The following is a 26,809-nucleotide window of genomic DNA, read 5'->3' as shown; positions in this document are numbered from 1 at the left end:
GAAAAACGCAGAGAGCTGAAATTTGATGGTCGCCTAGAAAAAGAGCTTTCTGAAACTTACGCATTTCTGATGGTTGATCGATCTCAGGTAAGAAAATGCATATAAAATGCTTTCTCTTCTTTTTCAGTTAAGAGGTTTTGGTGTTTTTTTTTTTTTTAAACTGAGTGTTTTTACTGGCACACTTACTGATTCGTAGGGTATTTTTGCAAAATTCAGCACTGGAAAGTGTAGAAGGATGGGCAGGAGATGCAATATTATGTCAGTGTTTCAATTCTTTATTCTCTCCTATATAAGGTGCTCCATTTACATGTCTGTAAAGTAGCTCCTCTGGTTTAGGCTCTGTTTTATAAATAAAAAGATAGATTTTATGGATGGCATGTGGGTTTTTATTGGTTTTGTGTTTGTGGGTTTTTTTTAATTGAAAAGGAATGTCATGTGTTTTCATAGCAGTTGGTTTTTAGTGTTTTTTTGTTTTGTTTTTTGATTGGGTTGGGGTTTTTTTTGAGTAAAGAAGAGGTTACCTTACAGGAGAAGGTAACCTATAATATTAGAAAATGGACTTTATCTTCTGTGTCTCGTCTTTGATCATATGTTTTTAAGGAAAGTGATAGAAAGGGAGTTTCTGTGCTTTTTCTGCTATTGTAGAGCCAGGATTTCTTAAGTACTCAATCATTTGGCAGGTTTACTTCTGCTTTGTGTGTTAAAAGTAATGTTCATAAAGTGTGTTTAAGGTATGGGGAGGCTGGTTTTTTTTTTAAGATACAGGTGAGTCTGTGTAAGTGCTTTGTACTGAGAGTTTGACTTGCACAGTTTGACAGTTTATATAGCAATTCAGACTAGTCTTACCTCTGGGTGGTTTTGTTTGTAAGGGTTTTGTGGTGTGTGTGGTTTTGGTTTTGTTTTTTCTTTTTTAGCTAAATCAAAATTCTGTAATAATTGTTTCTCGCTGTTTGTTCTGTTCAGATTCTGACTTTCCTGATAGACTTGCTTAAAAAAATGTCTGTTCTCTTCAGATCCAAAACATATGTGAAAAGGGGCTGCAGGTGGGCCACTCCAAAATAACGATTCTCGGCAGCCCTTCCATGGGTAACTACCTTTTGATTATATGTGCTGGTATCATTCAGTATGAGTTGGCAGATAATGTGATGCAGTTGTGTAAACTTTCAGTCCTTTTTCTATCGCTTATTGCAAGAACATCACAGCTAGGTATTTTTAGCAATGGAGATTGACATCAGAACATTATCTCATAACTCTGTTTTTGACTAGTTCATTTAAATTCTTTTCCCAAAGGGGAGACCTGATTCTCATTTTGGCTTAAGTCAAACCGATATATCATGTTTTCCCAGTAAAATTAGGAGGCCAAAGAACTAACGCAAGCTATGGCTGTGTGCCTCTCTGTGTTTGTACATACATATATGCATGTACATGCATTCAGAAATACCCAATGAAAATAGTAGCTCAGCTTAGTATCGATGTAGATAGAACTAAAGTTGTTGAATCCACAAGTCCAAGAAGAGCATTGCTGAATTGCAGACTTGGAAGAGTCACAAGGTGTTAAGAGATTTGAAAGAGGACAATGCAAAGTTCCTTTTGCAAAGCTTTTTAAATAGAAAATTAAGAAATAATTTTGTCATCCTCTGTAAATGTAACACGATACAGAGGTGCTAATACGAATGTTGAAAGCAGAACAGATGCGGGGGGTGGGGAATAAAGGTATACGAGCATATAATTTTTTACTGTTTTAGTTGGTAAAGATTCTGGAGCAATTTATTAAAGCAGTTAAATACAGACTTGGAACCTAAGCAAAATGGGTGCTTTCCTGAGTACCTGAGTTCAGTTACAGTTGGTTGATCTGAGGTAGCCAGCTAGACCAACAGATGACAGTGTGTGTTTGAGGCCTTCAAATCTATGAAATTATGGTTGAAGTGTTGAAAAGAGAGAAATTATTTTACCTTTCACTTTGAGTGTCAATTCACAATTCCAAAACAGTGTATTTTTGCCAACACTGTAGGATGAAAGGTTGCTGAGGATGCCAGTGTTTTCCTGCCTTATTTCTCAATCATACCTTCACTGCTTATCTCCCCATTGTGCAATGGGACATTCTACAGAAGGAGCTCAGCTGTTTAAATAAACACCTGAAAGCAGTATCTGTGTAGCCTTTAGGCAGGGCTTGTCCTCTTGGTCACAAGGCTTTCAGGAATGTGGGTGTGCTCCTTTCAAACTGAGCTGGTGTGTGTATTCCGCTGTGGTGTTTCACACTGCAGTTGGTGCAAATAAACATTTATTCTCCTGTCTTGAAGGTGCAAATTGTGAACATGCCCTTCCACCTTTCTCTGATCATACTCCAAAAAGATTGTTGTATCTTTATTGTGTGGTATACGTTGAGCTTTAATCCCATGTAATGGCTTCTTAAACTTCTAATAATGTTTTAACATTCAGCATAATGTGTTGGGTTTTTTTGTATACTCCACTCAGGTGTGTATATCTCCAGGTATGCTGATTTATTGCAGCCTAATCCCCTAGAAGCTGGAGCAACTGGAGATGTGATTGTTTTTAAAATAATAAAGGTAAATGTTGCTTATTCCTGAAGGATTATATTGCTTACTGATAAAATAAAGGGGCTTTAAACCTAAGTTATTGAATTCCATTTACACAATTATCTGCTTTTAGACAAACTAGAACCCTACCAGATTTGAAATCCAGTGTTGACACTGAGCTTAAATAAAGCATAACAAATTTTTATAAAAAATCTGGTTTTCTTTGAAAGTATGAAAATAATGTACTTCTGTAAATGGCTTTTTTTTTTTTTTAATGGCCTGTTTTCATTTCCCTGCTCTTACTTCCTTTGGTACCTGACCCAGTTTGCCAGTTTTCAGGCAAAAAGCTTATGCTTAAAATTCTTCTGCTTTATTACAGGGAAAAATGAAAAGCATATACGACCACATTGGTATGAAAGCAATGGAATCAACAGTGAAGAGTGTGTTAGATCCAACACCAAAGCATGAGTGTCATGTTTCAAAGAATGCAAATAAAGTAACCTCCTTGTTGGCTTATCGAGCCTATGAACTTACTCAGGTAGAGGAAAGTTGAGCATGTGTTAACTTCTTATATAAGAAATTTAGAAACAGAACTTTGGAAATGATGGCGATAAAATAACAGAAGATATAACAAATACTGAGCATGTCCTGTAAAGCTGCAGTCTAGTGTATGCTTAGCAGTAGCCCACAGATGTCTGTATTAGATATTACAGCTCCCGATTCCCTTTCCTACACCTGGACTTGATGGAGAAGATCTCCTTCAGATTAGGATGTAGGTGGAACAGGAAATAGCTAGGAAATGTACATGGGGACTGGAATGTAGGCTGGGGAGGAGAGGAGATAATATGTGGAATTTGAAGTGTAGAACTGGTTTGAAGTAGAACTGGCTACTGGGTATTAAGTGAGACTTCTAAAAGAGAAAACATTGGCTAGGAAAGAACAACATTCCCCCCCCCTTTTTTTTTTTCTTTTCTTTTTTTTTTTTCTTCTTTCGTTTCCCTTACCAAATTGTCAGGTTTGGAGATGGTGAGGAAGGAGAGATTGGAATCAGTTCCAGGCACCTCTGTTTCTCCAGCTGTTCCATCTCTGTTACTGCAGTACTCTGTTGCAGTCAGGGTATTCCATCAAGTCCATAGATTTTGGGATACTTACTTGAAAGCATTCTCTTCAGTATTACAGCTTCTTTTTGATTTCTGTAAATCGTACCCAGAGCTGGGTACTGAATCAGATGGCTAGAAAATGAATGTGTGTTTTAATTTCTCATTACAAACTTGCCTTAATTTACATTTTTCTTTAATATTAGAATTTTGTGACTGAACTAAGGATGGACTCCAAAATGCATAGCCATATTTACTTTTCTTGGTGAATTTTTTGGGGGCGGTTTGTTAATTGTCACTTATCAAGAATATACTTTCAAGTAAATTATTTTTTCATTCTTGATTAGCTCCTGAGGTAGTGTCTGTCCTGTCAGTGTTTGATAAAGGAGAGAGGAGAAGGTGAAAAAATACCTTAATTGATTGTGTTATAAAGTACGTATGAGAACAGCATTTAAAAGCTTCCTTATTTTAGGTATCAGATTTTGAAGGAGTAGGCTGCTGGTGAAAGGAACATAAATGTTCCTTTTTGCTACTTGCTATTTATTACAGTAACTTATAACTTGTTTTATATACCAGTTAATGTTTGGCATAAATTGTCACTTACAAACTCCGTTTGTTACTCCGTTTGTTAAATAATCATGAGGTATATTTGTAAGCTATTTCTGTGAAACAGAGTATACCTTTCAGTGAAGCAAGGTCATGCATTGTTAGTATATTTGCAAAATGCAGTTTACCAGACTTGTAATTTAACATTGTGTTCACTTCTTTTTCTAGTACTATTTTTATGAATATGGCTTTGATGAGATAAGACGAAGACCAAGACATGTTTGTCCTTATGCTGTGGTTTCATTTACTTATAAAGATGAAATGGTGCAAGTACCAAAATTCTTGCCCCCGTCAAGGTAAGTGAGGAAATGAATTTAGGAAAGACTGCATGCAGCATGAAGAATTCATAGTTCTTGGCAGTAACTTAGAATTGATTTAGATGAACAGTGCTGAAGTGAATAGACATGTCACAGGGACTTAGCGTAATATATACTTCTAAAGCAAAGCAAGAGGTGACAAAATTGGTTTTATGCAGCAGGCTGGCCCCTGTAGGAAGCAGTTCTGCTGCTCTTTTCACCTACTCGCCTTCTGCAGAGGTGGAATCCCTGTACAAAATGGTTTTTTTTGCGTAACTGAGAAAATTCACAGAAGTAAAAGTGTTCACAGCATTATCTTGCTTAGTATTCGAAAAAAAATGTTCTGTGTACTTTGTCACTGGACTCTTTGCTGGTGTTGTCTCATTGCTTGTGGAGAGAATATCTAAATGGGGAGTTGATTATAGATACCTATGGTGATAGGAAGGCATCCAGATGTGGGGACTGCACTATGTAGTGCTAAAAATAGTTATTAAGATATCTGAAATAGCACAAGATGCTGCAGCGGTGATAGCTTGAGGTTAGAGAGCAAATTATCAGTGTTGTTATTTTGTTAGACTCGTAAAATATCCTTAATGTAAAATTTAGTAGCCAGAGGCTTCTGTCTCAACCTAGTCATTCTGTCTTTTTTCTTTTTGTTAGATCAAACAGCTTCAACACAGATAGAAGTACAGGTAAGAATGAATTGAAAGATACTGCTTTTATGATATAGACATGGAAGGTTTTGGATATTTTTCCCCTTGTAGTTTTATTTGTCTTTAAGTGGAATGATTGCTTAGTTATGCACACTGTATACCTGAGTGTTGTCCTGTACCATACTGATTGCAGGCATCTCTTCCTGATACTGGATGATCAAACAGACACCTCAGTGTGTGTCGTCTTTTACCAGAAAATAGCAGAACTGAACAAAATCAAGCCTTTTTTTCCCCTCCCTTTCTACTTACTGTGTAATAAGAACTTTTCTTCTGTTACTGAATCTGCTGTTCAGTGGCACTTTAAATAATATGATCCTCTGTCCTGCTTTTCTTTTGAGCCTCATTCAAGCAAAATACTAATATGTATGGAAGTGGTTGACAGTTAAGGTAAGGGAAGAGGCTATCTTTCCACAGATGCTGGCATCAAGGGCATGCTTATATAGGCAGGTACAGCTAATGTACCAACCTCCTTTATTCTGCTCAGAGCAGTTCAGAACAAGATAGGATTGTAAACGCCCTCTCTGTTACCTTTTAACTTATTATTTAACATATTATTGTCTGCTCTGGTATTAGTATAAAATTTTTTTGTAAATTGCTTTTGGAGATTCAGCAGCCTCTTTACTGCTATTTCCTTTTAGTCCCACCTAGCAAGTGGTTTTACCTAGTCTTTCTTTCTCCATCTTAATTTAGATAAATCTAACTTTACATTATGGAGGGGGCAGCTTTGGAATAGAGGCAAACTTTTGTGCCACGTTTCCTTGAAATCAGCAGCACGTCCTTTCCTTCCATGCAAGCTGTGAGTATTACCATTTAAAGAATAAGTTGAAAGAGTTTTGACACAGCAATATTATCTAGTAAAGACTGGTGAATTTTGGATATATTCAGATGAAAATCTAAACCACATATTGACTGGATGCTTTAAATGTGTCAGACTAGACTCCTGAGTCGTGTGCATCCAGAGTTTCTTTTAGTTCATGCACACAACTCTCTCAATATCTCTTTTTGTTGTTTGTTTGTTTTTCCTTTGAAGTGACACATTCCTTTGCAGGAATAAACACCGCTGGCTCAGGAGATAGTCCAAGGAACTGCTTTTTAAGAGGGTGTATTTCATAGTTCTTATTTGTTCAATGAGGGTAGGACTATGGGGGGGGGGGGGAAGAGGTCTTTATTTTTTTTTTTTCCCTCCCTCCCCCTCCCCTTCACCTCCAGTCCTGAGAAGCTTGAGGTTGAAAAAGTTGTGAGCATTGATCAGTTGAAGAAAAAAGTTTCACCAGCGTTGTTCTATAAAGAAACTTACCTAGGAGCAAAAGAAGGTAAATAGTTATAGCTTTTTTTAAAAAAAATTCAGAATTTTAAAAAGTTTTCTGAATTATAATTTTGTTTCTGTTTTTCTTACCTTCTCTTTCTACCCTTGTATCATGTCAGTGTTGAAGAACGGCATGTACTGTAGCCTTTATGAAGTTGTGGAGAAGTCCCGTTCTGGTAGTCACTTGGAGGGTTTACTTCAAAAACTAGAGAAAGAGAAACTTGTGAGTGCAACAGATTTGCTTTTCCTGTTTTTAAAAATAATTTAAATATAAATTACTAACTATAGTAATTGAAGCATACTACAAGATCCATGATCTTGCTGGAATTCCTTAGCTGGCCACTTCTCTACCCATGAGGGAATTTAGCTTACAGACAGTAAGAGCATTCATAGTGAGCAAATATCTTTTGATTGTTTGAAACGGTATACTTTTTTTTGCTTGAAAACAGGTTCTTGTGAAACCACTTCTGGACAGAGGATTTCTTTTTCTTCTTTCTCCTTGGCAAATGATGTCCCCTTATGGTATGCATACTCTGGGTTTTTTTGTTTTGAGTTGGTTTTAGATTTTTTTTTTAAGGGGATTGGGTTTTTTAATACTTTTGAAGCATAGTGGTCTTCTTCTCAGCTCACTTTATTTTCTTGTGTTCTAGACCACCAAATTGGACGGTCCCGCATGCTACATGCGTTATTTCTGTTTCCAGAACCTAGAGGTATAATGAGCTCAAGTAAGTTTGTTCATTGTTGAGTGTTGTGTACGTGTTTATTTAAATGTAGTTTATATTCTGTTGAAGGCTTTGTAGTGTTATAGCCTGTAGTGTAAACTAGGAATTAACAGTTTGCATCGGTTATGGTAATGGTGTTCAGAAAGTGTTTATTTCTTCACAAAAGTAATTATCACACTACATAGTTTACGTTTCTTTGTTCATATTTTAGAAAGTAAACCTGTTCAAACTTCTTGACTGTATATTCTAGTAGAACTGAACATCAGTATTCCAAGAGATCTATGCATTAGTAATAACATTGCACTTCAGAGGTTTGAGGGCTTTCTTTAACCATCAAAATATCTGACAGCCATGAATGTACCTGTAATTAATTTTTTGCACTGGGATATGCACCAAAACCTGAGTAAATGAGCAAAGAAAATATGGATGTAACCAGGTAATAAAAGATGACTGACAGGCTTTAGTAGAACTTCAGTGCTTTGGGATGAGACTTTAAAGTTAATCTTTTACAGTTGAAATTTGCAATAAGTAGCACTAGGAGAAGAATGCAGTCCTTTTTGGCCTGATGTGAGTTAGAAATGATATTGTCAGAGCATAGCTCTTTCCAGGCATTTCACTTCTACAAAGAAGTTCTTGGCCTAAGTCTTGGCAGCTTCCCAGATTCTTATCTCTGTATTTCTTATTTTAATAAACCTCTTACTTTTTTCTTATTTAAGTAACAAATGTGAAAATTCAGCCAGTTATAGATTGGGTAAGAGGAGATACGATGTAAGATGACATTTAAAGTGCACGCATGCCAGCTCCTTAAAAAGACTCCAGTTCTTGCTGCTGTGACATTTCAAAGACTTGTGAGGTCCAGTTTCTGCCAAACACAAGGTTAATCGCTGGTTTGAGTCTTCAGAGGTGCTTAAATGGTTGAATGGAGAAAAGTTTCAGTCTGTGATTGGAAGGAGGAAAGACTGTGAATAAATAAATAAAAGAAGGCTATAACTGAGAGCTTTCTTGAGCTGCTGTTTCAAGGATGTGGTAAAAGGATCTAACAGCTTCTCAGACAGGGAAATCCTGCTCTTGGCACATGCTTCTGTTGCATCTCTCTGATTTAGTGAGTTGTATTGCTTTGCAAAGGAATGGAAAAAAACTATATAGGTTTCTGCTGGGTTACTAAGCTGAATAATTTTATAAGGGCCCAGTGAGCTTAGAAGCAGCACAATGAGTGCATCGGGATTGCGTAGGAAGGAGTAACGCTTCCCCTGTTTCTGCAGGGAGCTGTTAGGTTGCTTCTTAGTAAAACCTTAGTAAGCCTTTGAAGTGGCCACCTTCTAGGAGGGTGGGTAAAGTGTTTTAAATTGGAAATGATATGTGTATCTAGGATGCAGGTTAGCACAAACGTATGAAAATGAGTAGTTCATCATGACTATAAGTAGGTTGACTTTTAAGTAGGCTTTAAAGCTAGTTATTTCACAAAAACCCCTCCTTTCCTGGCTTTTGGGTTATTTCTCCACAGTCGTTCCAAACTGTGTTTCACCAAATATGTATAATACAGAGTATTGCTAACTAGTCATCATTTATTTATAGCTTCATGATTTGATTTTAATTGTGAATTCCCTTTTCTCCTATGGCAGCACAAAAAAGTGTTCCATTTGGAACACAGAAAAATTCAACTACCGTGGTGTTGCACGAAAATCAGGAAATCATTCCAGAATTCACAAAGTTTATTCAGTCTCTACATTTTGCTTTAATCCAGTCTCGTAAAGACGCTACTGCAGATTTCAATGCTGTTGTGGAAAGGTATATAAATGAGTATTTGAAAAGATGCTGTAGTGGCTCTGGAAACTATAGAGAATTTGTATTATATCGGTATGAATCACGGTTGGATGACAAAAAATTTCTTTATTCTGCTCCAAAAAATAAATCTCATATTGACAGCTCCTTGCAAAACTATATTTTTGGTTGTGAGGCATATCAACTACCTGTTTCTAGAGCTAAGGAACTGATGGAGAGAAATCGGAAACTTCAACAGTTCAGTCCCATCTCAGACTATGAAGCCACAGAAGAAGACTCTGATTTTGCCAATGCAAAAAGCGGGAAAAGAATCCGTGCAAAATATGAAGCCACTGCTGCCAAGCAAAAACTGCCTCATTCTGGAGATTATGATCCCGATAGACTCAAAGAACTTATTAACTTAATCCAGTGTAGGAAAAAAAATGTAGGTGGAGATTCTGATTCTGAAGACCTTAGGAATAAAAGTGGTCTGAAAAGGAAGCTGGAAAAACAGTCTGAAAATTTGCGGAAATACTTAAAAATGAGTGAATCTTCAGAGAACAGCTGTCAGTACGAAGGTAAGTAAATCTTTGTTTAGAGTTACTCTTTAAACATTGTAATTCAGTGCATGCTTAACATTTAATCTTTATGGATTGAATATTTTTTGCACACTGTGGATATTTTAATGCATGGTGGTTCATTTAAACATTGGCCTGATATCTATCAATAGAGATGTAGTGTATTTTTACGTAGGTTGCCTCTTTCTAGAAAACAAGTTACCAGAACTTGTCATAGAAGCTGCTTTTGTTCTACCTCTTCGGAGAGAAGGTGCCAAAGAGTTTCTTTAGCTGTGGAACTGTCCAAAGACTTTCCAGTATAGAGTACTAAGCAGAGTTGATATTGTAATGCCTTTTGCAGAGTTTGACTTTAGGCATTGCTGTAATTCTTTGTGGCTCCAATACCCTATGTAATATGTAATGAATTTAGATTGAAGGGGAGAATTAAACTTCTAAGCATAAGCACAGTTAATTTTTGAAATAGCCAGTAATGTGTGCAGTGAGACAAAGGAAACAACCATATAGTATTAAGATTAAATTATTCTTTACATGAAATTATCTACATCCAAACCTCAGATAATTATCAGAGATATTATCCGATACTTACTTAAGATGTGCCAAAAAAACCCTTTAATTTCTGTTTCCCTGACCCTTTTCTCAAGGGCCTCCTTCAGAAGGGGGAAAACTGGGAATAAGGGTGGTACAAAGAAGAGGGGAGGTTCCATCTAGCACCAGTTTTTCTCATGTGTACGTGGATCGTTTTGGAAGATAAAGTGGAATTGGTGTTTTGGAAGCTGATCTTAGGAAGAAGTTTCCCTTTTGAGAGGGACAAAAGATACTGGCATGTGTGGATGGAGGAGACAGAGGGTAGGCTACATGCTAGATCTTGGGATTCCTGCTTGCATGTCTGTGAACCTTCAGGGTCTTTTTATGTTGATTGTTAATGTAAAATGTGTGAATGCATTTCCACCTGGCTGTAATCAGAACAGTATCTGTTTAAAACTAAATTTTGCCTTAACTCCCTCAGGCATACCAAAACAGTAACACCTATCTATGGTTTGAATGCCGTGTTTTTATATAACCCTAAAAGTAATTTGTTTGTCTTGAAAAAAGTCTTACCTAAAATACTGAGAGCTTAAGTAGCTAAACTGATTAGATTTCTATATAGAATAAATGAGTTAGGAGTTCATCAGATACTTAAAGTAGTTCCTTGGCCTGTCTCTTTCCAAGAAGAATAAATGTGGTATTTGCTCATCCAAGAGGGTGAGTAGAAGAATAATAACCCTCTTCTAAAGTTACATTTAGTACAAATAGGCATGGTAAAGTTTTAGAATTTACACTTAGTCTAAGATAACTTGTGAGGTTAAGGATTAAGATAGTCATCAGCTTCTGGAGCAACAGTGATAGGATGGAGAGAAGTATTTTGCTCAAACTAATCTTTTTCTCTTAACATTACAAGGTTTCAAAAAAACACGTAGATCATAGTATGTGACTTCTATTGAAACATAAAATAGCGTGGTATTGAGTGACCTAAAAAAGGTAATTATTTATTTGGGGGAGACTATTAACTTTAGAAACTGCCCTTTTATCAACATCTACCTGTTTAAAAGTTTTTGTTAAGAAAATAAATGTATATGTACTGTGTGAATTGATGCTAAAGAGCGAGACTGTGGGTATGTGGTAGGTGTTTGGGGGGGGTGTCTGGTTTTGCTTTTATTTTGAAACTTAGTAATGGATTACTTTTCCCCTTCTCCCCCTGCTCTAAGGGGGCAGAACCTCGGATTCGCCACACTCTGTTTTCTCAGTTAATACTGGTCTTGGTGGACATGATACTGACTTGAGGCAGCAAGATGTATCCGACCCCGCTGTTACTGACACGCATGGCCTCATTAAACTGCTTTTAGAAACACTAGCTAGTGCAGGACACTTGGATTCATCGTTGGCACGGTCTGTAAATCAAGCTTTAGGATTAAGCACTGATGAAATTGAAGAGGATATGAGACAAAAATATGAATATGAATCCATTCCAGCACAGGACAAAGATGATCATGAGCTTCCTAATACTGCTCAGGCTGAAAATGTTAACTTTAAGGACCCACAGAGCCCAGTGATGCTGGAAACTGACGTGGCATGCTTACCCTACCCAGTTGATGTTGATCTACGGCTTTCAGCTAATGAAGTAGGCCTTGAACACACGCTACGTTTAAAAGTAAGTGAAACTGCCATGTAGGTAGATGCTGATAATGAATGTAATATTTTCATAAATATGAGACTGAATGAAAAAAAAAAATCTATTTTTTTACATAGGTAAACATAGATAAGCACTAACTTTTCTGTGAAGAAGCTTTTCTGTTTGGTAGGAGCGTATATGGAAATTTTCTTATATCTTAAGGTGTGTGTTCCTGGTTCTTTATGTCTACTCTTTCTGTAATAAAATTATAATTAAGAATACCTGAAAGATGGAAAGCAACCACGGTCAGTCTTCCTCACTAGCTTTACAGTAAGTGTCATATGCAGCCGCTTTAGCAATAGGCAGCAAAATTTCTGTCATTCTGTTGCTGAGTGCTATATATGAGGGTGTTTTTTCATGTTTGCAGAGACCAAAGCCTTGCAGTTGTCTTCTGTCTCTTGCAGAAAAAAGATACTCTGTTCTGGCTCTCGGCTTGCTTATGGTGGTGGGTTTTTTTAGCAATCTGTGAAGTTATTGCATGGAACAGGTATAGTGGTACTGTAACAGTTTGCATACAGCTTCCCATCGTCCTCCTTCTGCAGGGGTGATTCTTGGTCTGGCTGGGGTACTGAGGTTTGCTGAACCTGAAACACAGTACGGGGAGATTTGAGAGTTCCTCATCACAGTTATTGCCTAGCTGTTACTCTTCCCAAAAATAGGTTATAAGGCAGTAGTTGCTGTTCTGTATGGACTCTCTCGGCACGGTTGCAGGAGAGGCCGTTAATGATTGTGTACTGCTTAGTCTTTAACCTTATAGACCTGATAGGTGGTTTGGATATGACAACTTGTCATAATTATGAAATTCCATCGCAGGCACAGAAACGAGCCTTTTTTTGACCAGGCTCCTCCCAGACCTAAATTGAGACCATCTCTTTCAAAGCTTATGCACCCAGAATTCTTCCCTCTTCTCCTCCCAAATGCAAATCAAAAATATATATATATCGGTTGTAGGCTGTATAATTTCCAGACTTTTTTTTGACCTGTTGCTTCCTTGCCATAAGTAAGAAAGTGAAAGAAGTCAAATTGTGATTTGTATTTGATATTTAGAGTTGGTTGGAGGTATCTTAAACAAGAATGTTTATCCACAGATGATCAATAGTTACTCTAGAGAAGCAGAGTGAGAGCTGTTTCCTTTTAATGACAGCTGTCTCTTCTTGTCTTGATAGAACAAATTGGCAAAACTAAGTTATTGCCTTTGGAAACTAAATGCGCTTTATGGGTTCTGGACTGTTACCTTGAAAACAAACAAAAAGCCCCAATGGCAACAGCGTACCTCAGCTGACTGTTTCTGTGTGTGTGTTAGAGACCTTTTCCTAGTGACAATACCTCAGGGTTAATAAAGCGATTCGTACTGCTTTACAATCATCAAGCATCCTTTTGCTCTAATTGCAGTTGTTGCTGTAGTTTTGGGAGTTGGTTTTGGTCCAGCCTCTTCCAAGTGTATTCTCTCTCCTACATAACAGTAGCAGGCATTTTATAGGGCAGGAGAATGCCCTTCACTTGTGTGTGCCAGTGGGGTCCTGCAGTCCTCATCTTTTGATCTTGTACTGTGGAAAAGATGATGGGCTTGTTTCTGTCCCTCTGGCAGAGTCTGAGTGAGAAAGCGTTCAGAAATGTGCATAGTGGAAAGTCTTAAATGCTCTATGGGTATTGAGGATGATGGGGAATTGGCTTTATTTAGTTTTGGTGGGAGCAGAGTTGAAAAATTCTGAGCACTTAAATGCATGCCTAGCTCTCTTTATGGGCCCTCTTGGTGCACTGGTGTGTATGTGTTCTCTCCATACTTTTCATCACAAGATATAACTGGCAGAACACCGCTTGAAGAAGGCTCTTGCACTCAAGGTTCAGAGTGCCTTGGCTGCTTGCTCGATCACATTATGCTACAGAGTGGTTGCTCTATGATCTCTGTTCTTCTACACAAAGCCCAGTTTCTGAGTCATGGAGCAGGAAAGAGTTTGTCCTACCTGTAATCTCTGTGCTGTTTTGCTTCTAACCATCTGGAACGTGGGATGAAATGGGAATGTTCAAGGGTTTAATACTAGTTGCAGGCAGTTCCTCAGTAATGCTAACATCTCATGGCTTTAGTCAGCTATCAAGACAACAGCCTGAAAAAGGCGAAGGAGCAGACAGTTTTCCTATTTCTTTTTTTTTCCCCTCTTTGCCTTCTTTCCTCCCTGTCCCACCTCGCTTCTGTACTCTAAGCATGTGCTCAGGACTGCCTTAATTATTTAATGGTAGGCCATCAGCAAAGACATCTGTCTCAGAAATTATCAAACAGGTAAATGAAATATATAAATACCTCATGTAAACATTTCCAAGTTTGACTTTACTTGATTGACGGCAGAATTCCCAATAGGCTGGTGAACTCTGTGTTCTTACTGTTAGCTGTTGAAAATGTAAAAGCTTAATAGCTACCAAAAACCAAAGTTTCGAGCTGAGAATTTTTATTGTTTTTTAGGAAGCAAACACTGGAAGTCTAAGTAGTTTTGAAGACTACAGCCCCTGTCCTAGTACACCTATAGAACATGTTTATCGCAGGCAACATTCCAACTCAAATAATATAGGAGAAATTGGAATGCACTGGAAACTTATTCCAATTACAGGTAAGATGGGTTTAACTCTTACGTTGCTACAAATAGTGAATGAAAACAGATTCTAAAGGTTTCTGTCTTTCATAGGTCCCATTCTTGGGTCACATGTTGGTACAGAAGCATATGTTTATGCTGCCTATGCAGTTGTTTCTGATATTTGATTAATACAGAAATCTCCTGGAACAAAATAGATGCTGGTAGAGAATATTGCTTTGGGTGCATACTGGCATAATTTAGAAATGTGAATGCTTGGGTATTTATGCAGTGAGGTAGGTAACTCTTTTGATTTCAGTGTTTGAATTTCATTGTTTGAACTTGCTACGTTCTACTAAAATATTGGATAGGCAGGTAATTGCAGCTGATAATCCAGAAAAGTAATGAAAAATGTGTTCTTACAGAAAGTAGTCTGCTTCTTACTGCATCAAGCTCTTCTACTGGAAGAGCTTTAAAGTCTTTGTCATATCTAAATATTTACATCTTAAATAATCTTACAGAAGAAGCTGCTGCTTCTACTTCTTGATGAGTCAAGTGTCAGGTCGTGGGAGAGCATAAAAACAAGGATTTGAAGGATGTGGAAACTGGGCTGTAGGAATAGTCATCAAGAGTTCTAAATTCGAGGCTACAAATCAAGTCATCTTATGACTAAATCTAGGTAGAACTTAACTGCATTCTCTCAGTAAAACCTTACTGGTTTCTGGTCGTGTTCCAGGAATGCTGGAATCTTTGTTTTGGACACTTCGGATATCCATCCAGTTATGTAGTTCAGCAGCTTTTTTGTTAGTTTGGTTGAGAAGGGAGGATGGCAGGAGAAACAGGTCTCCCTTCACGGTATTCATAAGCCTTTCAACGAAATGACAGGACAGTTCTGGGTAACATTTTCTGTACTTTCTTTAAGGGCCAAACATCAAAAGCCTGTTCTGATATTTTCCTAAGTTACAGAGTACGGAGACTGTAAAGTGGTTTGGATAGGACATTATTTCTTTCACTCCTGGAGGAAATGGCACTATGCGTATAAATGAGGATATGGTTGCATGTCAATTGACTGACATGTTGCACAGTCATCTGTGAGACTACAAATCTTACTAGAAAAAAATGTCTCTGAAGTCTTCTGAGCTGTTCTCTAGAGATGAAAGAGATTGTGTTGAGCATCACTGGATTTCTTGAGTTCCTACAAATTAGCTGTTACTGCAGTAAGTATTCATAGAATCATAGAAAGGTTAGAGTTGGAAGGGACCTTCAAGGTCATCTAGTTCCAACCCCCCTGCCATGGCCAGGGACACCTCTCACTAGACCAGGTTGCTCAAAGCCCCATCCAACCTGGCCTTGGACAACACCTCCAGGGATGGGGCAGCCACAGCTTCTCTGGGCAACCTGTGCCAGTGCCTCACCACCCTCAGAGTGAAGAATTTCTTCCTAATATCTAATTTAAATCTACCCTCTTTCAGTTTAAAGCCATTACCCCTTGTCCTGTCAGAACACTCCCTTGTAAAAAGTCCCTCCCCAGCTGTCCTGTAGGCCCCCATTACGTACTGGAAGGCTGCTATAAGGTCTCCCTGAAGCCTTCCCTTCTCCAGGCTGAACAACCCCAACTCTCTCAGCCTTTCCGCATAGGAGAGGTGCTCCAGCCCTCTCATCATCTTCGTGGCCCTCCTCTGGCCTCGTTCCAGCAGATCCACTTCCTTCTTATGCTGAGGCCCCCAGAGCTGGACACAGTACTCCAGGTATTGAGTAGCTCTGCAATATGGTCTGTAAAAGGTGCTATATAAATACCAAGAAACTCTACGAATGCTAACTGCTGCCCTCCTTCAGGAGGGGCAGGAATAGTACAAGAGGGTCAGATGGAAAAACATGAAGATAAGCGAACAGGTGAGAAGAGCGAGTGGGACAGTTCGCGTATGTTGTTATGGCCTGAACTACTGAGCAGCTCGTGTTCTCGCCTGGTATTGAATTTTCATCAGAGAATGAGACAGTAATACACTATTCAGCAAGTGGATTCGTTTTGTTGAAATACATCAAGGCAGCTGTAGGAAAGTCAAAAGAGCCTTTAATATTTTGGGCTATGGGCACTCGATTTTTACTTTGTGTATCCTCCTGTATCGTATCTTCTATAGGGCTTTGAATTTTTATTCTAGGAAATTAAGATCAATTCGGTAATATAATTTAAAGGAAGCTTTGTTCGTTTCTGAAACTGATTGCTTTCTAAATCCAGCGGCTTCTCCATGCCTCATTTTTGTAGCAAGTTAGCTGTAGAAAGGAATTCAGAGAACATCAGTCTTTTCTTTTTCATCTCTGCACAAATGAGCAATCTCTTGGGTTTTTTTCTTTTTAAACAAAAATATGTTTTACTTTTGATACAGGGATCATGTTCACAGAATCACAGAATGGTCAGGGTTGGAAGGGACCTCTGGAGATCATCTAGTCCAACCCCCCGCCAGAGCAGGGTCACCTACAGCAGTTGCACAGGACAGCGTCCAGGCGGGTTTTGAATGTCTCCAGAGTGGGAGACTCCACCACCTCTCTGGGCAGCCTGTGCCAGTGCTCCACTACCCTCAAAGTAAAGAAGTTCCTTCTCATGTTAAGATGGAACTTCCTATGTTCAAGTTTATGCCCATTACCCCTCGTCCTATCACTGGGCGCCACTTAAAAAAATACTGCTCCCATCCCCCTGGCATCCTCCCGTTAAGTACTTGTAAGTATTAATAAGATCCCCCCTCAATCTTCTTTTCTCTAGACTAAAGAGACCCAAGTCCCTCAGCCTTTCTCCATATGAGAGATGTTCCAATCCCCTAATCATCTTCGTTGCCCTTTGCTGGACCCTCTCCAGCAGTTCCCTGTCCTTCTTGAACTGGGGAGCCCAGAACTGGATGCAGTACTCCAGATGTGGCCTCACCAGGGCAGAGTAGAGGGGGAGGATGACCTCCCTCGACCTGCTGGCCACACTCTTCTTGATGCACCCCAGGATGCCATTCGCCTTCTTGGCCACCAGGGCACATTGCTGGCTCAAACTTACTCAAACTTCAGCTAAACTTACTTTAAGAACTTAACTCTTTATTGTTTGTGACTTGAGGGGGGGTGTCTTGCTTCTTCCCTGAGGACATCAGCAAGTGTTGGAGGAGATAGTTGTTCATAGGTGTTCGACTTGGCTGGGCTACTTCTGTATCGTGGTGGTGTTCATTTCTTTATGATTACATAGTCTAAAATTCTGACAATAGTAAGCAAACCTGAGTCTTATTTTTGAAAGCTAACTCAGTTTTGGTTTGAATTTGAGACTCTTCTTTGGCTTTAGATATAAAGTGCAAAAATGGCATTTGTTCTTGCTTGTTCTTCCTTCTCTTGTAAAGAAGATTAATGCATTAATAGACATTCTTAAATGTGATGGCTTTTGATGAAATTAAGCTTGGATATGAAGAAACAGAACGTTGGAGGCTTTCTTTGTCAGGTGGTGGTTGAATTTCTGATTTCAAAATCTACCGAAGAATCCTCTCTCTGGAATCACTGTTTAAGGACCTCTCTGAAACAGTGAAGAATTTGACTCTTAATCTGTAAGGATAAATATTTCAGCAGCTCTTAAACAGCTGTTCTTTCTAAGATTGTTTTCAGGCAGTTCTCTTTTGGGTTTCCTTGACATATCCAGTTACAGGGTACTACCAACAAAGGGTATGTTTGAAATCATAAATCATACTTAAGTAAACAGACACTTCAACAACTATTAATTTGGGGTTTGCTCTTTGCTTGTGCATTTATTTTTTGTGAAGACTTGTGACCCAAAGGTGTAGATCTATGAAGGATGCCACCTTTAGGGAATGCTGTTTAAATAAGGGTAACTTTAGGTTAAATAATCCTTTTATTTTTTAAATCCTGTTTACATGTTAGAAAATATTTTGCATTTATACTCATATTCAGCAGTATATCTTTCTGTTTACATTCTGGTTTACATTTTTTAATAAAAACCTTTAGTAAAAACAAAGGCTTTTGTTTTTAAAGCAAAGTTTCTTTCTTTTTGGAAAACTTTAAATAATAACCTTTGAAGAATAACCTAATCAGTTCTTAATCATATATATCTTGAAAACTTTTTTCCTAATATAATTGTTGTAGAAACTTTCCATCAAATCAGGATGAGTGGATGGTACATTAATTTTTTCAGTAACCTTGGGATTTGAATTTTTCCCTGTACTGGGGATGCAGACGGGAGAGCCACAGAACAAAATCTCATTGCTAAAAATTGGTATGCAAAGGATTAGCTGTATCAAAATGTAAGAAGTTATTAAAATAGCCCCAATTTTTAAAGCCATAGTATAGCTTTTAATCTTCTTACTCAGACTTGCTTATAGTACAGTGTTTCTTGATTACAACAGTGATGTAGCTTGTAAGGGCAGCTCAAGAAGAATGAGATACATAACATATTTTAAGTGCCTGGTCTCTCAAATGAGCTTAAACTAAGCTTATTTGTTAACATTATGATTTGGTACTGAGTTTTTCAAAGTAATTTAAAATTAATATACTTGTGTATGCAAAAGGTGTAGATCGACACTGAAGGTACAGGGCAACAGAACAAAGGTTCAAATAAAATAGCATGGAACTAATTGGAATAACCTGATTTATATCCGTGTTAGTGATTTTAAAGAAAACTTGAAATTTGGGTAGACTCAAAGGGTGTGCTTTGAAGGACAAAGAAAGAATATATAGTTTCATTCATAAGAAAAATAAAATGGAACCACATTTCTGGTTTCTCTGTAGAACTCGACTGGCACAAAGGTGATGTGAGGCAATACTGTCACCATGAAAAAGGCATCCTGTTAGTGACACGTGTTTTTTTTGGATCTGGATGGACATGATTAAATTAGGGACTGAATATAACTTTTTTAACTGGCTACAAAAATGACTGCAGTCCAAAAGAACACTCACTTTTAGAAACTGTCTATGCTATTTTGGTTATTGCTTCTGTTCAAGAAATCTGGTTTTCTGCTTACAACTGTACTAGCTTTAACACTTCAAAACAAAACAAAGAACTCAAAACCAACAAAAACCACTTCTTTGAAGTATTTATGGAACAGATAAATAGTGAAATACCTGTGTGTCTATATATATCATTGATTGCAACAAAGTGTTAAATTTGGTTTAAAAACAAACAGAGCCATAGTTTTGAATGTGGATGGTGAAGAAACTGAGTGTTGCAGAAAGGATCTGAGGTTTGCATTATGAGAGGCTTTCAGCACTCCTTGCAGCATAACTGATTCTGTTGCAATAATTACCATAAGACTTATGTCGTACATTTTTAAGCAAAAAAAATTATATTCTCAATTGTGAGACCAGAGATGCAGCTTGCAGTCTAACTCCACAAGGTCATGTGTGGCTGAAATAAGCCTCTATAAAGTCTGAGGATTCTAGCCTAGTAGCAAATGAAAATGTTCGAATAATTTGTCACCCCGCTTGATTTCTAATTTGTTTTTTTGTTGGTGGTGGTAATTAAGGTGGTTCCTGTTATGTTTAAATTGGATACTACCTCTGGGAAAATTACTTGTGTTCTGCTTTTCTGAGCAAACTTTGATGTTACTGTTCTAGGAGCGATTAAAGTGTCTGTGCTTCTGTACCTCAGCAGACAGTAACACCTGAGTCGTTCGATTTGATTGGAGGGGGGAGGCACAACAGTAGTGCTGTTTTAAAACTGTGCTTTGGAGATTTTAGTGTATCAGTTGTGTATGACTTTCAAACATGAGATGATGATGATGATTAACTCTTCCTATATAGGTCTGAAATCACCAGAAGAACCACTGGTGCATTTACCGCCAAAGGACGCCTTCCCTAATGACCCCCGGGTAATAAATAGACAGAGAAGTTCTGATTATCAGTTTCCATACTCTCCATTTTCAGACGCACAGAAGGGAACAGCAGAAGATGGACTTTATACACGACAAGTGGAGAAACTTGAAGATCAGTGTGGGCTAGCAGATCACCCTTTTACAACTAAGCATTCCATTAGTGCAATAATAGAGACTACACTATTAGAAGAATATAATCTCTTTGCAAGAAAGATTCAGGAAATTTTGCAGCAAAAGAATATTGCATATGTTAGTGGTATGTCCACACCAGTCTTCTCTGCCCGAGAGAGGATAATGAGACTTTCTGAATACATATGTTTACAGGCATCAGAGATTTCTGTCCAAGAATATATAGAGACACTGAGTGAAAAGTTGAATAGCGTTATTTTGTCCTCTTCGTGCATTCGACATACTCCATCAATTTATTCTAGTCCTGAATCAGCAGAAGTGGTTAGTAACGCAGCACTGAATCCTGCACCCGACACCGTACCTGTTTGCAGGGACTCTGACATGGCATTGTTATCAGAGCCATTGTGTAATAACGTGGTGGAAGATCTGGATTCTAACGAGCAGCGTTTGTCAAGCTTGCCTTTAGTGAAGGAGGAAATGGATCATGTGAATGCTAAAATGGAGGATATGCTGACGTCTGATCAGACCTCTTCCAGTGGTGATCTGATGGAGCCACCAGAAAAGACACAGAAATCCCCAGAGAACTTAAACATTTCAACCCAACCAGCCCTTTCTGATTTTATAAGCCAGTTAAAACCTGAAGTATTTAACAGTTTGGTCAAAATTATTAAAGATGTACAGAAAAACACTGTGAAATTTTATATTCATGAAGAGGAAGAAAGCATTCTCTGCAAAGAAATCAAGGTAAATGTGTTCCAGTTCAACCTTTCTTTAGTGTTAAAACAGAGTGCCTTTCAAATCAGAACGTATAAAACTGGACTCGGAAACATAAGGTAGTCTGAAATTTGTTTCAGAAAATGTTGAATTGTGAAAGTAGGCTGCCCTGTCCCATTTCTCGTTTGAGGTTCTGAGGTAGTCTTGCTTATATTTAGCTTTTACGTAAGTCTTTTTCTCATAGCTGGAAAGCAGAACAGGCTGTAGTTCGATTCTTTCTGAAGCTACTGCCGGGGGGTGGCCTTACAGCAAAAAGATGAGGGCAAAAATGTGATAGCTTGCCATTTTAGAAAGAGTATATGGAAAGTTGATGTGTGGGGGTTTGGTTCTTTTTTCCCCCCTTTCCCTCCAGTTAATAGTACCGGTAACTTTTGGAGAGTACTGTTCTTCTGTATTTAAATGTATATGATGAAAGTGAAATAATAAAATCTTCTCGCTTTACTTGAAAACTCATGCAGTTTTGCTAGACTGTCAGTTGGCCACTTATGCACAATTCGGTAAGAATGACTGAAACAGCCTATTTCTGGGTTGCTACATTCTTCCAAATAACGTATCGGAAAGACAAGGACACCTGTCTCTCTGATTCATTTGAATGGGATACTTAATGCGGTCATCATGTGGGGATTCACTATTCCATTTTTCTTCACCATCTTCTCTTTCTGTGGCGTTAGGAGTATCTCACCAAGTTAGGTAATACAGAGTGCCATCCAGAACAGTTCCTTAAAAGAAGAGCTGATTTAGATAAACTGTTGATAATTATCCAAAACGAAGACATCGCCAACCTCATCCATAAGGTATTTCACATAAGTAAATGCGTACTACAGAAAGCTACTGTTAAAGCGTTGTGAGACGAGCTCATTTTGAGCAAGGCCACTTCCTCATAACAACACAGCACTTAAACCATGTCCTGTGTTTAGTTGCCGTTTGAAGAAATAAAAATGGTTGTGGTAAATGCCCTCGTCTTGTTACATCGTATATCCATAACCTCTTGCCCCTCCACATACATGCTAATGCATATTTATTCTTAGTAGCTGTAAAGTTGTACAAAGGCCTGAGGAGTTCTGCTTCTAGTTCCGCGGCGCTCTAATGGCAAGGGAGGGCAGCTGTCAGATCGCCGTAGGTGTTGCCGACAGCTGGGCTCTGTGAACCTGTGCTGGACAGAAAGTAAAATTCTTCTAAGTGCTCAACTTCCACTGTCTCATTCCTGTAATGTTTTTGAGAGAGCACTTCCCCAGGCACCAGGAAAAATAATAAATCTTTGAAAATGTGTTTTGAAGTTTGACATTTGGTATTAAGTAGGAAAGTTCTGTAGGTCTTTTTCTTTTTTGTATGATCTTTGGTATACATCTCTGACTTACAATATTTCTAAACAGATTCCTGGCTTAGTAACTTTGAAGAGGCTTTCTTGTGTCAGCTTTGCGGGTGTTGATAGTTTGGATGATGTGAAAAATCACACGTACAACGAATTGTTTGTGTCTGGTGGTTTTGTTGTGTCAGATGAATCTGTCCTTAATCCAGAGTCCATCACTATAGGTAAGTCTGGTGTTTTCTGAAGCTTTAAAACAGACTAAAAAAAGCCTGACATTTTAGTATATGAGAGAGATGCCATACTCATCGCAGTGAAGAATCAATCAAGTCTTCTAATTTTCAAGTCTTCTACCTATTTTTTGTGATTTTTTTTTTTATTTATTTATTTGAGAACTTCAGCAAATTCAGTCTCTTTCTTACCTCAGTGGGCTTTTTGGAGAACATGTTTCTGGGGAATGTGTGAACTTGGAGATCTTGGCTTGTCTTTCTAAGTTTATGTTAGATTGTGTAGTTAGTTATGTATATAGAACCTTTTATTCCTTACTACTCAATCCACAAATATGCTAGGAAAAAATATTGAAAACCCACATTCTTCCACTTTTTCTTTATTTGAAACTGAATAGTTAATGAAATTACCAGTTTTTAAAATATATTTTAGCAAGGCAGATGACTGAATTCAGCTTTTACATAAGCAGGTACCACTGTTGAGCATCTGCCCTACAAAAAAGCAGCTGTTTTGAAGCATTGTTATTGGCTAATCTGCTAGGCAGAAAACCCAGCAAAAAACTGTGATGAAAACAGATAGAAGCTTTATGTATAAACTGAAGCTGTATTTTCAGTTTGCATACCACAATATCTAACTCCTATTCAATATCTCCGAAACAGATAAACTGAAACAGTTCTTAAAGTTTCTGGAGGGTCTCAGTACCCCAGATGGGAAATGGCAGTGGAAAGTCCACTGTAAAATACAAAAGAAACTTAAAGAGCTGGGGAGGTAAGTAGTGTTCTTCAAATACCAGTTGTTAAAATGCTTCAGCTTTAATTATGCTCTCAAAAACCCAATTAAGTAGAACTTACTTTTATATTCGTCTTTTGACTTAAAATTAATATTTAGACTGACCTTACATTTCTAATAGTGCACTTTTTTCCCCATTATAGGTTGAATGCCAATGCCTTGAGTCTGCTGACCCTTCTGAATACCTATCAAAAGCAGCACTTGGTTGAGATTCTGTCTTACCATAATTGTGACTCTCAAACTCGAAATGCTCCAGAATTAGAGTGTCTTATCAGGCTTCAGGCTCAAAACATACAACAGAGACATGTTGTCTTCTTAACAGGTAAACCTTAAAGTTATGAATACTTCTCCCTCTTTTGATAATAGGTGCTAAATAGTAATACAAAAATCTCCTTTTCTGCATTTAGAAAAGAATCTCAAAACACTTTCAAATTATGTTGATAATGGAATAGTGGTTGCTACTGTTGATGACTTTATGCAAAATTTTAAAAGTCTCGTTGGCTATCACAACTCGGTTACTGAAGAAAACAGCCTTCCTCTCTCTGATGCTCACAAAAGACAATCAGGTAATACTAAACACACTTACGCTTTCTTTAGCTAATTAGATGTGTGGGGTGGAGGTCCTTGAGCTAGTGTGCCTTTACTCTTGTAAATGAACACTACAGAAGGCCAGGAAAACCCAACTCTCAAGCTATTCTTTTTCTATTTTAAATGATGGGGGAAAAGCAGCTGGGATGGAGCGCCAAAGGAGATCTTAAATACAGAATCATAGGCTAATGTGGTGTTCAAGAAAGTAGACATATGCCAAAGTGGTGTAACCGTCTGTTTTCAGGAAAAGAATAGACTTAATGGTAGCTTTTAGAAACCGTAGCAGAAGGACTGAGATGTCAGTAATTGTACTCCTTTAATTGTCTGATCAAATACTCACCTACTGTGTAACTTTAGATGCTGTTTTGACATTAACCCCTTTGGAGCTGGGAGTTGGGATTTCCCAACACTAAACATGAACACAGTGCGCAGAAGCTTTTAGCATCGGAATAACTGGACACTCACACAGAGGGTTAAGTGTGTATGTTGAGTAAGTGAACAAGAGTGGCAGAAGACCAAGACTTAAGTGATATTGGACTTGCAGACCTGAAGCGTAACACTCTGTGAGTAGTGTATAGCTTTTCTAACAAAGGTTTGTATTTCAATAGAATAGGACTTTCTCTTTTTTTTTTAATGTAGTTCTTGTAGAAAACGATGAAAAGGATGAGGAGGACATGTCTCTGGATTCAGGGGATGAAACATCACAAATAGAAATCTGCAATGATGCCTCTAAGTATGATACTCACTTGGAAGCTTTGCAGACAGAGGCCAAGGGCTCACATGGAGCAGATGCAAAAGAAAGCTGCTCATCAGTTACAGAGTTATCTCCTGAAGCACAAATTGGCTTGATGGAAAAGACTTCTAAAATTGACTTGGAAGAGATACAACCAATTACTCCAGTTTCTACAACATGCTCTGTTGAAGCAGAAAAACACAATTCAGTTGAACAAGCTCCTTTCAATAACTTCCAAGTTTATAGCAGACAATTAAACATGTCCCATCAGTTCAGTCACTTTAACGTGCTCACTCATCAGACTTTTCTGGGAACAACATACCAAATTTCTTCTGCAAGTCAAAACCAAGAAGGGGGCAATTATTTTCTATCTGCTTACAGTCAGAGCATGGATACAGACAAGTCGTCATCGCCTGGTGGCTGGGATATAAATTGTGATTCTTCTAGGCCATATTCAAAACAGAAATAAACTCCTAAGTCTTTTTATAAGTTGCTGTGGACTTTTCTGTTTCTAAAATGGTGGATTAACAATTTCTATTTTATTCTGGAACAAAATGTTTCTTGTCCTTTATCTCAAATGTTTTCTTGTCTTATTTAAATTCTGATGGCCTGTACCTGATGGAAGCATCTGAAAATTGAAATAAATATATATATTTTTTAACATTTACTGTACTTGAATTATCTTGTTTGTTGGCACTTTTAAGTTTCTATGTTTGTATTTGACCTGTACCTGGGCTTCAGTTTGAGGTCTGTTTTAATGTAAAACTGAATGTTTGCCTACAATATGTGAAACGGCGAGGTTTTTTTTAACTGTAAGAGTATCCAAATCACTTTTCTTTACATAAATATCAAACCTCATGTATTTATTTGACATTTGACACAGATTTTTGTACAAATGTTTTTACATAGCTCTAAGGCAGTGTAGTTATTTTAATGACTATATACTGGATTTTGGCTAAATACCTCAAGTAGAGTAACCAACGGTGCAGTTCCATTACAAAAATAAAATAAACTCTTAGTGCACAAGGGACTTGCTAACACATTGCATTGTCTGTGGTTTTTCTGTTAGTTTCAAAGTATGAGAGAAACACACCCACACTTTAGTTCATGAGTAGCAATTATCTTTGTGCCTGGCTTGACTCCATGCTTATTACAGCACCAGCAGAGCGATCTTAGAGCTCTTATCTTGCCCTTGTCATTACTGTAATGAGAGAAGGACAACCCGGGTTTTAATGACTGTGGTAGTTCAGTTTGCATTAGAAGACCCTCAGGCTTAGCGTTGTCAGAAGTACAGAGTTTTATCTGTTTCTTGTCCTTTTTAATTTCACATCTGTTTATTTTTCCCCAGTGGTTCTCTCGTAACTGGCTCATTTTGTACATCATCATCATCATCTGACTCGGGCTTCTGGAAAACAGCAGCTGACAGTAAATAGCTGTGGAGTCTCAAGACCGCCCTTGTTATTACATTGCTGGTTTTGCATATCCTAATGCTCTTGACTCATACTTTACTGCTCTTGTCTTCAGGTTGGACAACGTTCTATGTTTGGGGGTTTTCTTCTGTTTGTAATTTGATTTTACTGCTTTTACGTAGGATGTGCAGTTTAGTACCAGATGACAGTGTTTGAAACAATATGACTCTAAACTCACAAAATTAGTTGGGAAAAGCATTACCGGTTAAAAAAGGGTAGCTGTTCAAAAACAAACAGGCCCCATAGAATTATCCCTAAAGTTAAATGTCTTTCCTTCTATTAACAGTTGTTTGATTTATTTGCTGAAATCAAGAACAAAGCAATACTCGACCAGTGTAGTAGTTGTTACTCTCCCACTAAACATGGCAAATAAATAATCTTGTTTCAAAAAAAGAACTCCTTTGTATCAAGAAACCGTAATGGATTTGTGAAGAGCTGTTCTACCACCTGTAACATCACGTGCAGATTCTCACCTACTGTGTGACCCGGCACAGAACTGAGAGGAACGAGCGCAGCTTTATTCCCTGCCCTTCCCTCCTGCTGGAAGGCGCCTTCAGA

General features: G+C 38.0%; 1 protein-coding gene across 1 annotated transcript; it reads left to right on the top strand.

The window, feature by feature from the left end:
- FAM208A (family with sequence similarity 208, member A) lies at positions 1–25,469 on the top strand. Its single transcript, XM_009895731.1, has 22 exons — positions 1–87; positions 1,014–1,086; positions 2,476–2,567; positions 2,917–3,075; positions 4,409–4,536; positions 5,197–5,228; positions 5,940–6,045; positions 6,459–6,562; positions 6,675–6,778; positions 7,005–7,077; positions 7,206–7,284; positions 8,910–9,620; positions 11,369–11,804; positions 14,284–14,428; positions 16,226–16,282; positions 20,288–21,108; positions 21,810–21,932; positions 22,512–22,671; positions 23,332–23,440; positions 23,605–23,783; positions 23,869–24,027; positions 24,689–25,469. Exons 1-22 carry the CDS (start codon positions 70–72, stop codon positions 25,249–25,251), a joined length of 4,431 nt encoding a protein of 1,476 aa, XP_009894033.1. The 5' UTR covers positions 1–69; the 3' UTR covers positions 25,252–25,469.
- Positions 25,470–26,809: the final 1,340 nt, after the last annotated feature.

This window comes from Charadrius vociferus, unplaced genomic scaffold (assembly GCF_000708025.1).
Source record: "Charadrius vociferus isolate BGI_N301 unplaced genomic scaffold, ASM70802v2 scaffold512, whole genome shotgun sequence".
Classification (NCBI taxonomy): Eukaryota; Metazoa; Chordata; class Aves; order Charadriiformes; family Charadriidae; genus Charadrius; species Charadrius vociferus.
The sequence above is the reverse complement of the archived record's forward strand: the minus strand, read 5'-3'. Positions and strand labels throughout refer to the sequence as shown.

What these genes read in the sequence shown, in the direction of transcription:
- FAM208A (XM_009895731.1), top strand. An exon ending in TTACCTAGGAGCAAAAGAAG is followed by an intron (nt 6,563 to 6,674) that starts GTAAATAGTTAT and finishes GTATCATGTCAG; the next exon opens with TGTTGAAGAACGGCATGTAC. An exon ending in AACACACGCTACGTTTAAAA is followed by an intron (nt 11,805 to 14,283) that starts GTAAGTGAAACT and finishes ATTGTTTTTTAG; the next exon opens with GAAGCAAACACTGGAAGTCT.